Raw genomic sequence first — 15,990 nt, 5'->3', positions numbered from 1 at the left:
CAATTAGCGTTCATATTTTTATGAAAGAGGCTCCAGCTATAAATTTTATCTCATATAAACTTTTTCAAACGTTACCAAAGCATTTACAACTAAAATACAGTCGCAGCTATTAAATGCGGTAAAATGCTGTCATATACTCAAAATTCATTTAGTTAAGTTTATAAATTAGTTACTTTGAACATAAAGAAATTCAAAGAAGGTTGAGTTCTGGGCCTTTTAATGTTCATTAATTTAATCTTATAAATACTGTAATTCTTAATGTTTCTTTATTAACTGGCCCCTGACCTCCTGGTATTTGGCAAAAGTGGCCCTAAGGCAAAGAGAGTCGAGTATCCCTGGTTTAGAGGCATGACTTTCACTAAATGCTGTGATTTTAAATGTCGACCAACGAAACTCTTAACATTAAATGGGTAGTTTGGGTTTTTTCAAGTGGAGTTGTGTGAGACAGGCCAGTGATTTTCAAACAAGGGTCCAGGGACCGACAGCAGTCCTTGAGTGGGTTGAAGAGGGTCCCCAGAAAAAGGAAGAGCAGAATATTTTAGCTTCTTTCACATTTTCTGAAGCTGGAAAAAAACAGGGAAGAGATAGGATTGGCCGTTTTGATTGATCGAAATTTATAGTGATGCTAGCTTGATTACTGATTGACTATGAAGACTTGGGGGTTCTTAGAGACAAAATCCTCTCAGACTGGGGACCTGTAGTCTAATATCTTTTGTGTGGGTCCTTGACATGAAAAAGCTTGAGAACCTCTGAGGAAGGCTACTTATCCACAGCCGTTGTATTACAGTAGATGTCAGTTGGCATGGCTCCAGTTTGAAACAACTGGAACCATTTCAGTTTAAGTGTACGCTATATTTAGAATATTTTCACCACTTTACCTTGGCGTCAGACAGCCTGTTCCAGGGGGAAACTGCTGTTATGTAAGACATTATAGTGCTCTCTCCACAGCTAGCAGAGTCCTTGGACAACAACACTAATTCTACCTTGCAGAAAGCTGGGAGTTACTGGGAGGGTGGAACCAGTTGGTGTTATCACAGATATATCAGTCTATATTGGTAACGGCACATATGCTGTCCGATATGCGCCTATATGAACACTTTTTTTTCAGATCATCATGCAGATTGTTTTATTTTACTTCGAAATTTTTAAACTTTACACACAGCATTTTGTGAATATTTGATTCTCTTTGTTAATTCAGGTCTATATTTTTCTCAGTTTGTGTTTTTATATTTAGAGTTATTTATAATTATTGAAAATATCAGTGAAGGTTTACTGTTCTAATGTCTTCATGTCATTTTGGACAATAGCATCAATTGTTAAATTGTAAAATATTCTGCTTTCATTACATATCTGTCCAAAGTGCTAATCGCTTTGGAGGGATCATTGCCAAACATGGGTTTATGTATGTATTCTATATTCTTTATATTATGTTCTGTATAGAGAAGAGGGCTGATATATCAATAGATTTTTTTAAGTCCCTCGCATTGGTATCATCATCTGCCACAACTGTGTTTTAAAGGGTTAGTTTTGATTCACTGATAAGTAGAAGTACCTCATTCAACCCTGCTTCAAAAAACTCTGACCATACCTTTAAGATCTATAGCATGAAACCCCCTTCATCTAAAGCCCTCCCGTGATAATTGATTCTGTACATACAACATGTAACTGGCACAGGCTGCGTCGAAAAGCTTGTAAACATCATACCTGCTCAACACTTTTTGTATCCCCGTCTGTTCTCTCACATATGTCAAGTTTTATGCTCATTTTACTTCAAAACAGCAGAAACCTTAAAAACAGACGAGCTCACATCTGTTTGATGAACGTGCAGAATGTGAAAATACGCAAACAACACAGCAAGAAAATGATATGAGAAATATTTCTTATTCAGGTGGACAGCCAGTTAGATGAGTGATGGAATACGCATTACAGCAGGAGTATAACAGAATGAAACAGATCACCAAGGTTACCATGGCATCCCTTCCTTCAGCTGTCGACATTGTGCGGAGGAAGAAAAAAACATCTATAAAGCTTTTACACTGTGTACAATGAGTTCTTTAGGATACCATTAAGACACTATGCTTTATTCTCGTTCATTATGTGCAAGGTACAAGTTCATGGCAGATATTACATATAAACACTGGATGTGCGCTTCTTTGTGGTGGTTGAAATAATCAGGTTTTACAGACACTGTAGGGCATATCCACCTCCAGAATCAGGCTGCTCATCTCAATTTCGGGACAGGGGGTAAAAGGTCGGGCGCCTTCTTGCACAATTTACAGCATCTTCCTCTTCTCGAACTCCTACAGACACGGACAACAGAGAGGAAGAAGAGGAGATGCAACATGAAATGAAGTGCGATAGACAGAAATGAATGATTTATTCATGCAGAATTCACACGGCTCTGTTTTGATCCCGTGTATCAGATCTGCTGTTGAGGCGGGGGAAACAGAGGCGGCTGGAGCCTTTGGAGAGCCTGTTGTTTTTCCTGGAGAGTGCAAATCATGTAGCGCTCCGTACGTGTCACTAAGTTCCAGTTGTCAACATTAAAACAGCTCACTTTCCTGTGATTGATGGGGGCTACACATCTGCAAAAGGAAAAAAACTGATTTATGTGAGGTTACAGTGGCTGTGTTTATCAGCACAGTCCAACCATGTGACTACAAATGAGAGAGCATTATGATCACCATTAAAAAGGATGTAGCTATTTACATATTCAATTTGGGGAATATCACACAAACTGTGGGATGATAGAATACGTCGTTCCCAGAGAATTTTCCATTCCACAGGGGGAAAGTAACTTAATGCAAATGTCATTTATCAGGTCTACAGAACACACAAGTACTCATGCACATGTTCCTCTGGTGGCTTGTGGATACCTGAAGGTCTACTGCCACCTAGAGGAGGAAGTATGTGCATGTTTCTGAAATGCTTAGGAGGCAACCACGGCCTCTCTAACCTCGACTTTCTGGGTGGGATGAATTTAAAGTGTGGGTGGAGGGGTAGATTGAGGGTGGTGGCTTTATTCTCTAGTTTTTTTTTTTTGCTTTAGAAGAGGGGTAAAAAAAAGGGAGAGCCACAGGGTTCAGTAATTAGGGCTATAGAGGAAATGAGGCCCAAAAAAAAAAAGATAATGGGAAGTGACAAAGCAAAAGGAGGAGGAGGACGTTCGTGACATAAGCAGACAGATGCTTTGTTGGCTCAAGGCTGCAGACAGAAACTCAAGGGTAAAATACAGGAATCATAACAAAAGGTAAAGCAGAGCTGTTTGTGACAGAGAGGTGAAAAAAGAGGAGGATTTTTTTTGTGTGAGACACACTCCCGACGCTTGACAAGACGAGTCAAGAGCAAGAGAAGGGGGAGTAAAATGAGGAAAGTAGAGGTTGCCACTCAAAAAAAGGACGGGTGAAAATACATCTGGATCGAAACTGAGGAGAACATGACGTGAAAAGAAAAGCAAGATATTTACAAGCCAGCAGTGACAACGGCTTTGACACACCTGAGGGCACGGCAGGTGTACGAGGAGTGTGTTAATACCGTCCGTGTGCTGCCTTAAACTTCTGAATTTATTATACAAACACAAACTTGAGATTAAATGTGTTTGCCTGCACACGTCTGCATACATGTGCATGCAGACCTCACCCTGAATACTGAGTGGGAGAGGATAATACTGTCTCTGTTGTTTATGATTATGAGCTCCAAATATTTTGTAAACAAGTAAAAGGTCATAATTATTCCACCGTGCATATGAATTGAGTCCTTCTCAGATAAACATCCTGAAGTTTTCTGATATCTTGTCCTTGCACCAGTGGCACTGAGAATTCTTTTGGTTATCACTGCAAGCACTGCATATTTAATTTTTGAAAATACTGTACGCCGTTTTTAATTGTTAAAGGCCCTGAAATCATATTTTTTCAATACATATCTTACTATGCACAACGTGTCTGTGTTGCATGAATAAAATTAGAACAGTTTTGGTTAGAAAATGATCACTATGGTTTTTGTCAGGGCAAACACAATGCAGATTATTAGCAATCAAGGACACGATAGCTGATGTTTGGAACTAGGAGTGTGACATGTTGTATTATTCATAATGTAAGAAAAATTCATAGCGTGGTAATAGAAATATCACAATATTCTACATTTATATCATGAAAATGGCAATATTATGGAGTTTGTTCCAAAAAGGGAAGCAACTTCAGCAGTGTGGAAGTGGTTTGGTTTTTTGGAATAACCATTTTCTGCTCTTTATACTTTTACTTATGGAGGTATAATTGGAATAATTTTGGAGGTATATACTGTAGCTTTTGCTCCAGGCTACATATATTTGATAACGCTCATTACTTTCCAAATCCAATACAGTACAAAATATAAAACAGCTATTGTGAAAAATTGCATTATTATTTCTTTTATTGTTATTCTTGTATGTTAAGCTACCGAGCAGCATGTAGCAGTAACCTAGTGCTACAGTCAGATAGTGCTGGGGGCGGGACATTAATACCTCAGAGTAGGGATATGTATTGGTAAAAATATGGCATTATGATACATATCATGATATGGGACTACAATTCATTATACTGTGATATATTGCAAATCTGTAAGCAAGGTGATATGTTACTATTTTTTTTTAATCTAATTTAGGAAAACTGTCTATTGATTGTATAAAGAACCATGCGCATAACATTTGAATTAAAAAAAACTTTCCTTCCTTTTTATGGAATCAGAACAGTGACGATAGATAACAACACTGCTATCTAGTGGTTGGCAGTTTAAACACAGCACAAAATTAACCACGGCCACAATTCTTTGCATGTATCAGAATATCACTATAGAGTGCCATTGATACAGCATCACAAAACACAATATCGCAATACTCCATATTTTCTACTTCAGAGTGAAGACCTGAAGTAGGGGTACTGATACTTGAGTCGTGGTACATGACAAAACAGAAACCTTATGCTTCCAATAAATTCAGTGCTGACAGCCAAAACAACTTGCTTTGAATGATTTAATTTTCCTATAAATCCGTCTACCAGGGGTGCGTTTGACACTGTTTAGATTTGAGAGAAAGAGGAATTATCGTTTATCAAATATCATTTGGGCAGCAAAATTTTGCCTTCGTCCAAGTGGTAGCAGGTTTTAGATGAGACTAAAACTGAGTTGGCAGCGTGTGTCTGTAATTATTATGATGAATAGTGTGCAAGGAATTGTAACAAAAGCATCTTTAGCTGCGTTTGTTCAATTCAGTGATTTACCACACAGAAGTCAGAACCATATTACCATCCAGCATTAGACATTTAATGAAAACTTCCTTAAAACTACAACACACATCTTACTGAGTCGAAATATACTGAACTGCACTAAAATGTACCCTACTGTGTATATGTGTATTTCTTTTTTTATTCTATATATACTTACAGCTAATCTTCACTCTAATGTGCAATTATCTTGTGCAATACACTGTAAATTTATTATCTTCACTGTGAAATTATCCCGCATCATCATACTGTAAAACCATCCTGTAAATTTCTTCTGTGAATTTTCTACGGCTGTATCCTGCAATACAAATTTCTGTGCAATTTATCTTTTTTTTTTTATCCTGCACAATTTCCCATATATGTGTATGTGTGTGTGTGTGTGTGTGTGTGTGTGTGTGTGTGTGTGTGTGTGTGTTTTCTACCTGTACTTTCTATCTTTGAGGTGCTGTAATGTGGGATCAATAAAGTTTATCTTTTCTTATACATTTGATGATGTATGAACTTGCTGTTTTTTTTGCTGGTAAATATGCAGTCCAGAGAAAGAGGTCAATTTGTTCAGCTTACTATGTTTCCAACCAAAAACCACCCAACTGTAGCTGAATGTATAATTCCTAAACTTTGAATTAAATATGACAACGCATGTACTCACTTTTTGCACACACAGGTTTTTACCACTTGTGTTGAGGCTCCTGTAGGTCAGTGACAGCAGACATGCTCTCCACCTCCCGGAGCATCAGAGACCGGGGTCTTCGTCACAGTTTCATACCCAAAGCATCATGTCTATTTGCTTCTCTTACTCGTTATTACTTCGATTACGGCAGGCAATGAAATTAACAGAGATGTATGAACACCATGTGCGGCAAAATGAGCAACCACGTCGTACGTTTTTCATCATTAGACACAATGATTATGAATTAAACTTTGGGTGGAAAAAAAAGGTGTGTAAATCTATATCGGCGTGCAGTAGTGCCAGCAGTGGTAATGAAAGAATAAGATGATGAATGGCTGTAATACATGCTTTCACTTTTTATACATCTTGTTAACAGTGCTTCCCTAGAGATAAATTGAAATAAAGGGGCAATGGCGCCAACTCAGCCACTGTCAACACGCGTTTATTAATTTCTGCCCTTGTCTTCTGCCTTTCTTTACGGCATATTAAAAGTTCAATCTCAGCTCGCTACTCCTGCGATTCCTGTTCCCAGAAAACCTTTTAACTGGTTGATGATGAAAGATGGCGCTACAAGTGACCGGCATCACAAGATACTTTATTCTGAAGCTGTCATTACAGTGTTGTGTTACAGTATGATTATATTACCTGCTAATTGGCTATGCTGAATGTCAGCTCTAATTGGATTGCTCATTCATCTGTATAATGGAGATGTGACCTTAGTATTTATTTAGTTTATTTGTATTTAGCTATTATATCAATTTCAGTAGTACTGAGCAAAACAACAGAGCACAGACATTAAGATTTGGCTCTTTGTAACTGAGTGAATTTTTTTTTGTGTGGTTTTATATTTCTCAAGCTGACATTGTGGTATATTTTAATTTGCCAGATAAAGACTGAAAGCAGGGTAAATAGAGATGCAAGTCAGACAGAGATAAGATGAGATTGATGGAGTAGGACAAAAACAACAACAACAACAAGGGCACCCGAGTTTAATATATTTGAGATGCTGTTTTTATGGCGAGTAAAACATTATTTGGAGAATGCTACTGTGTGGATAAGCATTTTTAAAGTGTGAATGCAAAATGTGAGTAAGTGAGTTCTTGGTAAATAAAAGCACTTTTCAGACATGTGTAACATTGCTGACTTCATCCACATGCTAGTAAAGGTAAGTAATCGCATGTTATTGTTCAGACATAGACGTCTACAACATAAATGCATACTTGCCGACCCCTCTTATTTTACCAGGAGGAGGAGGAGATCGTCCTCTCAGTATTTTCTCCTAGGCTCACAATTCTCCTGCACTTCTCCCAATTTTAGCCAAATTTACTTTTTCCTTTTAATTATCACAACTTGTTTCTCACACTGTATGTATATGACTCCACTGTTTCCACTTGAACAACAACAGACACCAAGCTTCCTTCCTAAGAAGGAGGAATTCCTGTTTCCCAAAAGGAATAAAAGGTTATGCCATTTTGTAAAATCTTTCTCATCAATTATCTTTTTTAGGGGCAGGACAAACAATTAATGACAGAAAACTGATGAATATTGGTTTATGCCAGGGATTTATGCAAGTTCATGCTAGAGAGATGGATTACTCTGTGTTCTTTCCTGAGAACTAAAAGTAGAAGAAGAGCTACAAGGATCAATCAATTATGAATCGATTATGAAATCAGTCACCAACTATTCTGATCATCAGTTAATTGGGTTGAGTATTTTTTTAAGAGGAAAAAGTCAGAATTCTCTTCTTACATGTGAACATTTTCTGGTTTCTTTATTCTTCTGACAAACTGAATATATTTGATCAATATTTTTAATCATTTTTAGACATTTTATGGTCCAAACAACTAATCAGTTAATCAAGAAAATGATCAACAGATTGATCAATACAGAAAATAATTGTTATTCTTCAAGTGACAAGATTATTCATTCATTCATTTTCTGTAACAGCTCATTCCGTAAGGGTCGCGGGCTGCTGGAGCCTATCCCAGCTGAGGCGAGAGGCGGGGTTCACCCTGGACAAGTCGCCAGTTCATCGCAGGGCTGACACACATAGACAGACAACCACTCACACTCACATTCACACCTACGGGCAATTTAGAGTCACCAATTAACCTAGCATGCATGTCTTTGGACTGTGGGAGGAAGCCGGAGAACCCAGAGAGAACCCACGCAGACACGGGGAGAACATGCAAACTCCACACAGAAAGGCCCTGACCCAGCCGGGGAGCTGGGGGATCAAACTCAGGACCTTCTTGCTGTGAGGCGGCAGTGCTAACCACTGCGGTGTATTATGAAAATGTTACAAGGTATTGGCTAAGACTCCAGACCATACAGATTTAAATTTATTTAGGGTGTGGCTGGTGACGGCACAAAAAGATGTTATTACTGTTACTACTGGAGAAATGTACAGACACCAACTGCCCAACAATGGAGGGAAAGGTTAAAAAGTGTATGTTTGGTGGAGAACATAACAGCTAAGCTCCAACTAAGGACTCACATTAAGTGAACACAGGTGACACCACAGCTGCCAAGTCCGATTAAGAGCACAACTTTTTCATAATCTCAGCGGAGGGGAGGAGTTTGACTGGAGAAGTCTACATGTAATTGGAATCGTGACTGTGTAAGTGCATGTACAATGATGGTACAGTGACAAACTAATTGAGATTTTTCTAGAACCCATCTTCTTTCATCTCCAGTGCGATGGTTAAACATGTGGGTGATTACATATTGGTTTAAATGTGGTTAATTGGGTGCCTACATCTGCGAAGCCTCTTTTAATAAGACCTGAATAAGACGAGTCAAATCGATGCTTTTATTTGTTATGTGTCTTATGCTTTGGGGATGGGCAACTGGACATACAGTGTGTCACAAAAGTGAGCACACCCCTCACGTTTCAGCAACCATTTTATTATATCTTCACAAGGGACAATACTATAGAAATGAAACTTGAATATACTTTAAAGTAGTCAGTGTACAGCTTGTATAGATTTTCTATCCACTGAAAATTACTCAACACACAGCCATTATTGTCTAAATAGCTGGCAACACAAGTGAGCACACCCTTAGTGATACCTGTACATGTTGTTCAAACATGCTATTCATCATCTTCATGCTTTTGCCTGCTTGACTGGACCATACAAATTTGTGTGTCATGGATTAGAGCTGTTAAATTTGGTGCTTTGGGTACAATTCTCTCATATTGGCCACTGGATGTTCAACATGGCACCTCATGGCAAAAAAACTCTCTGAGGATGCGAGAAATAGAACTGTTGCTCTCCACAAAGACGGCCTAGGCTATAAGAAGATTGGTAACACCCTGAAACTGAGCTACAGCACGGTGGCCGAGGTCATAAAGTGGTTTTCCAAGACAGGTTCCAGGACAGAACAGGCCTCGCCAGCGTCAACCACAGAAGTTAAGTCCTCGTGCTCTGCGTCATAACCAGAAGTTGACTTCAAAAACAGATGCATGAGCGCTGCATGCATTGCTGCTGAGGGTGAAGAAGCTCTGGTGAACTCCATGTCCAAGAGGATTTAAGGCAGTGCTAGATAACAATGGTGCTCACACAAAGTATTGACACTTTGGGCACAATTTGGACAAGTTCACTGTGAGGTGTGCTTACTTGTGTTGCCAGCTATTTAGACAATAATGGCTGTGTGTTCAATTATTTCCAGTAAATCTATACTGCTATACAAGCTGTACACTGATTACTCTAAGTTATATCCAAGTTTCATTTCTATAGTATTGTCCCTTGAGAAGATATAATAAAATGGTTGCTGAAACGTGAGGGGTGTACTCACTTTTGTGACATACTGTATATAGCGCCTATCAATGATGCGCTGAATCCATTGCTGGTTGATTTTTGGGGCAATATTTGTGATTTTATTTTGCATATGTAATGGTCTGCAGAGTGACAGGCACTGCTCTGCAATGCGCTCATCCAGCTGCACACACACCCACGCAGCTGGACCTCGAGTGTCTGAGTTGGGTGAGGCGTGATAAGTAAACAGCCTGCACTCTTTCCATGCAGTGAATTAAGGATTTAATTCGACCAAACCAGAGTTGCTGATTGTTGGAAGAGTGGACAGACTAACAATGACAGTTTTGGTGAGTTTTAAATATTTTTATGTCGAGTTTGAATGTAGAGTGTTTTACAAGGAGTTACTGAGCCAGTTAAGGTTGCCTTAGTTTGGTAAAAGAGAACAACTTGAATTCAGAAGGTGATTGGTGTATTTCTCTGTTTAAGAAGGAAAATGGGTGTGAAAATATTTAATTTCTTGACACTTTGTGTGTATATACTGTTTATTGGACAGAGGGAACATATGCAGCATATGTAATGTAGTGAATTCGCCCCTTGCACACATCTCTTCGCTTGAGAGGATGGGAGGAGTTGGGGACAAATCTATCACCAATTGCTGGTTGATGGACTGACTATGGCTGTTTGGAAAATTTTAACATAATGTAAAACCCTATTGTGCATCACGTTTAATATTGCCATTGCCATTATCATGATATTAATTTTCTATTAATGAAAAAAAATTATAACAGTATATTGTGAATGATACGACATGGCACACTCCTATACTAAAAAATAATGAGGTACATGTCTGAAAAAAGGACTTATGTGTGGAGATTTACTATTAAAATAACACATTTCCTGGTAAACCTTTAAGAAATTTTAAAACTTTAAACTTGAAAATACTGCTCTCGCAACCCAAAATAAATAGTAAATTATCACATTCTAATGATCCGAAGTGGAAGTAATACTCATATCTTCAGCATAAGCAAAATTAACTCCATTAGAAATAAAAGCCCTGTATAAAAAATGTTGCTTAAGTATGCTAAAGGGATAGTTCACCCAAAAATGAAACTTCAGTCATTATCTATTCACCCTCATGCTGACTGAAGGTCAGGTTTGTTTTATTTAGTCCACAAATCTGTTGGAGTTTCACAGTGTTGCAAAATCTTTTAAACAATTTAGTGAATGGTGACCAGTTTTCTACCAGAAAAAAATACTGCTCATCTGGAGTATTCCAAGGTCCTAGAGCCCCGACACGCCAAGTTGACTTGACAGATGTTATTTACACCATTTCTTTTAGCCTAAATCTTCACTGCAGATCCTTAGCTTGGAGTCATGTTCTCCTTGCACGTGTGCGCCATGTGTGAACTGTGTGAAGTGTGTGAAGTGTGTGAAGTGTGTGTGTGGTGTGATGGTGTGCGCACACAAAGGAACAGTATTTCGGAGCTTTAGGAGACTTGTATTACACCAGACGAGCAGTATGGAGGCATTTTATGTTTTGTTCTTTTTTCGGTTGTTTTCAATGTTTGAAAACTGCTCACTACTCACTTAAATTGCTTAGGAGATTCTACAACATTGTTTTCCTTTGAAAGCAGTGTTTTGCAGACAAACAAAACTGAACTCGACCTTCAGTTGGCTTGAGGGTGAGAAGATAATGACTGAATTTACATTTTTGGGTGAACTATCCCCGCCATATTATAAGCAGAACTTACTTGAACATGCAGTGTGGAACTTTCACATATAAAAGAAAGTTTGTTAAATCCGGTGCCTGTGGTGACAATCCCAGGCTGACAAACCAGTTGGCATGATGTGTTATATGTCAACCAGCACTGATTTGTTTGCCAAAGCTAAAGAGAAGAGGAACTGTAGTGACAGACGAGGCTACAGCGTGGCAGGGCCTATGGTGGTAAACTGTAGGCATTTGTCATAAGCACACGTCAACAGTGTTTGTGTAATTACTTTCACTGCCAGAAGGATGAGATCAAAGTTCCACACTGCAGATTTAACGTATCAAGAGTAAATGTACTCATTAGGCATCATTACTGCTCTCAAAGTGTTATATGATTATGTATAATAATATCTTGCTGGAACAAATGACTCACCTTGAAAATAGTGCTGCCCAGCTGGGCAGGGGACATGCTGACTACAACTCCAGCTGACTGGAGGGCTGCAATCTTCTCTTTGGCTCCGCCCTTTCCACCAGCAATGATGGCACCGGCGTGGCCCATCCTACGGCCGGGAGGAGCAGTTAGCCCTGCGATGAAGGACACCACGGGCTTTGAATTAGCACCCTGGACATAGACGAGGGAGAAAAAGAAAAACATGAGTATAAAATGAGGTGAAATTGGACAACAGAGGAAAGGATGCTCGAGGGAAGGTGTGAGGATGTGCGTACAGTGAGTGGATAAGAAGTAGGAAGGAAAGGAGCAAAAACATGGAGAGGGGGGCAGTGAAATAGAGAAAATTAGTTTTCTGCACCTGCATTTCATTCATTCATTAGAAATTAAACACCCCATGTCCTCCCATTACAGAGCCCCCATGGTAACAGGCTTGTCTAACCAGCCATCTCTGTCTGAGCCTGCATTATTAAAACAAAGGGTCAATCAAGTCATTTAATTGCATGGGTTGGTGTATGACCAGATAGGGGCTCAGGCTCCTGCCATTTCATATCATCTCATTTCTGAGATGGTAATTAGTCATGCAGGCACTGATTAGCTCAGCGCCTGTCTATGCTGCTTGCTCATTGATGGATGTTACGTTCAACAGTTAAGATCATTTCCAAGGTGAAGAGAGCTAATATTTCATCTTCAGCAATAACATCATAACCAGCAAGAGAGACGGAGTGTGTGTTTCTGTGTGTGCGCTTGTACAGCGGCTAATATTTCACACTTATGAATAACAACATAATTGTAGAGGACGGCTATATGCGCACGCACACACACACACACACACACACACAGAAACACACACACACACTTTCAACAAAGGCTGTGGCTCATCTGGCAGACTGCTTTCAAAGAGTGAATGTGACATGTTCAACAGCCAAAGCAATACAGCGAGGTCCTTCAAAGACACCCACTTCTCCTGCCATCGCAGCTCCAAAGTCAGACCTGACACTGGCAGGAACAAGATGGCAGCCACTAATATAAACTGGAGATGGCTTTCAATAATTAAGACTAGCAGGGACGTATATCAGCCAGGGAAATGTTGAGGACCTTGGCTAGAAATGCACTGCTAATGAGACATTAATACTTGCACGGTTAGCAGGGAAATGAAGAGGGAGGGAATATCATTTAAGTGCCCTAAATATGTTACAAGCATCTGTTCTGTGCGTTGAGATATATAAGCACAAAACAAATTAGCGGCAAACCTCTGCTTGGCAATCAGAAGTCAAATCACGTCCTGAATAAACAAACCACCCTCATGTGAATCAAGTCTTAAATCTACCTCAAACGAAAGGGGTTTAATTACTCTATTAATCCCTGCCTCCCTGGATACTAACTACTAACAATGCATACAGGGAGGAGAGTCATACTATCATTCACTTCACCCATCTTTTGTCTTCCACTGTGAACAGTTCAGATATATTACCTTAATTATGAAACCAATAGGTTAGTTCCCCCACCTCTGTGAGCCAACCTGACTGCAGAAGGCCTTTGTTCTATTAACACAAAACAGCCTGCTTCTACACTGATTTACTGTAGTCACAAGTTGAAAAAGCCAAACTGAGACACTTACATGCCCCTGTAAACACTACAGTTGGAGGGAAAAAAAAACAATTCTTAGACGCAATACAATCCTCTCTTGAAAGATGATGAATCGATGCTGAAAAGTAAATAATCATAAGTGGAAAAACTTTACAATAACCATCATTAATAAATGGCAAATTGATAATTAATCAAACTTCAGTTAATAGTATCTCACCGTTAAACAATTAAATAATTAAACTCACTAATAATTAGTGATGCTATAATTTATTTTATCATTTTATGCAACATAAAGTAATCTGTTTTTAAATTATATGTGGTATCATAGCTGATAAAAGACAATTCTACATTCTGGTTAAATTATTAAACAGTTTGTTATTGCACACATTAGAGTTGGGTGATGTTTACCATACTGTCCACAGTGAAACATCATGATGATTAAGAACAATGATATTGACAGTGATATTGCTGCTGGCTTCAAAAGGCTCATTGTCTCCACACCACACATCCATAACTTATTTGTGTTTAATAAGAAAATAATAAACCAAACATGATGACTTATTAGCTTATTTTAGTTTTCTCTCTCATGTCAAAAGCAGAACTTGGTCGACGACTCCATGGCAACTCTAAGGAGACAAAATACCCCAAATGTAGAGGGCGTTTAAATCACAATATTGCAATGGTAGACAGCTCAGTGGTGGATGACTGTCAAACCTCACGATGGACATAGCATCCTCCATCGGCCCAACCTCAGCACACGCACACACACCAGAGAAATAGCCGATTGTTGAGTCTCATGCCCAGGACATAAAATACTAACATTTTGGGTAAGTAAAGCCTCCTGAGCACGGCAAAATAATGAGAAAATAACAAAATACAGGCAGAGGGCAGAGCCTCTGCAGATACAGTGTCTTTATATTTCTTTTACGCAACTGTTTGATATTAGGCCTTTAAATATTTGTAAGTATTTGTTAATAATTACCAGATAATTTGTAAATCTTAAAGAGAAAGTGGACTAGATATTTTTAAAACTTTGTTAATTCTCAATAATTAATCTGTAAAACATTTATAAACATTATTTGGATGGCTATTATAAAGTTGCACTGATGATTATAATACCTTTCTGTCTAAAAATGGAACTTATGTATATCATGTTATGTATATGAAGTGATGCAAGTAATGTACTTATTTTAACCCCAAACCATGATCTTTTCCTTAACCTACCAAGTAGACTTGTTGCCCATAATGTACCCAATCGTCTTTGCATCTTTATTTTGGAAGTCTACCTGGATGTTGCATATTTGTACTTGCTAAATCCACCTTCACCCCTTAAAAACACAGCTAGTCACACACTGAGAAAAAAGAAATCATGCATAGAAATTAAAACAAAACAAAACTGATGCATCAAGATGCTTCCGTAATTGCTTTATAAACGCATTGTAGCCCTCTAAATCGAAGGTACCAAGAAATTCCTCCAGACTACAACCTGTACTGGTTTTCAGTGTTGTTTCCACAGCATTACAAGGGGTTTAGCTAAGCTCAGTGGAGACGGGCTTGGCTAAAATAGAAAAAAAAAATCAGTACACTTCCACGGCAGCTTAGGTGCCAAATACTCCGACCTACTTGATATGCATGAAGCAAATTGTAATATGGTTATTCTGTGTAAAACCTATTCCTGACTTCAGACAGCCTGTGAAACCCAGGCGATGACAGGCAGACCTTTGATACAGGTGACTTTTAAGACCATATTATGCTGGCAGACACTGATGAAGACTGAGCCTTGAAAAATGTCCTGCATCATAAAATCTGACAGCAGAGCTGAGAGGGAAGTATCAGGTTGTTTTCTTGCATTTTACAGAATTAAGGCGTCAGTAGATAAACAGTCTGCAGTAAGTCAAGTGCAACACTGATGAATACTGAAATCAATACTGCTCCACCTTTTGGTATAATGTGTGTTTCTCTAATAGGAGTTCAATATATTTAATGTTGCATGACACAAATCAATCACGACACTGGACCTTTAATTTCACTGAGCAGTCCAAACTTAATGTGTCCGGTGTGGCAGCATTTGTCAAGTTAATGTGAAGTGCAGCATCTTACAAAACTGGTTTCCTCAATTAACTTTTTGCTATGAGTGATGGCGTCATACATGAACACAGTTTTCTGCTGAAGCGCAGTTTATTCACACGAGATATTTCTGTCTCTGCTGTAAGTGTCTGAGCTCTTCTCATTGGTCTGAGGGACCCGGGCTCAGTTAGAGAAAGATGATGTAAGATACTTCTGAGCAAAAATCAGGACATAATAATATTTTAACCTGAATCTGATAAATGTTGGTAGCCTGATAACCAAGGTTCACATTTTTGTTCCACTGTATACATTTGATCTGGTTATTTCTTTTTGTTTTTTACATTACAATTATGCAAGTGCACTAAAGGACTATCCATGACATACTTACCTCCTGTTGTCATCAGCCATGTGAGAGGCATCTCTGTATACCTAAAACTGAATCAGTTTGTAGACAGGCATGCATCTGACATCGGCATATTTTAAATTCAGGTCCT

At 38.7% G+C, this 15,990-nt stretch overlaps 1 protein-coding gene across 1 annotated transcript in view; it reads right to left on the bottom strand.

Moving 5' to 3' along the window:
- Positions 1-1,862: 1,862 nt before the first annotated feature.
- suclg1 (succinate-CoA ligase GDP/ADP-forming subunit alph) overlaps positions 1,863-15,990 on the bottom strand; it is a 31,432-nt gene continuing 17,304 nt past the window's right edge. The window contains exons 8-9 of the mRNA XM_084715314.1: positions 11,825-12,013; positions 1,863-2,300 (exon numbers count right to left, since the gene is read on the bottom strand). Coding sequence (XP_084571440.1) covers positions 2,274-2,300; positions 11,825-12,013 — 216 coding nt within the window. The 3' untranslated portion in view covers positions 1,863-2,273. The remainder of the gene's footprint in view (positions 2,301-11,824; positions 12,014-15,990) is intronic.

This window comes from Lutjanus erythropterus, chromosome 3, assembly GCF_056507025.1.
Source record: "Lutjanus erythropterus isolate fLutEry1 chromosome 3, fLutEry1.hap2, whole genome shotgun sequence".
In the NCBI taxonomy this organism is placed as follows: domain Eukaryota; kingdom Metazoa; phylum Chordata; class Actinopteri; order Lutjaniformes; family Lutjanidae; genus Lutjanus; species Lutjanus erythropterus.
This window is presented reverse-complemented; position numbering and strand designations above follow the sequence as displayed.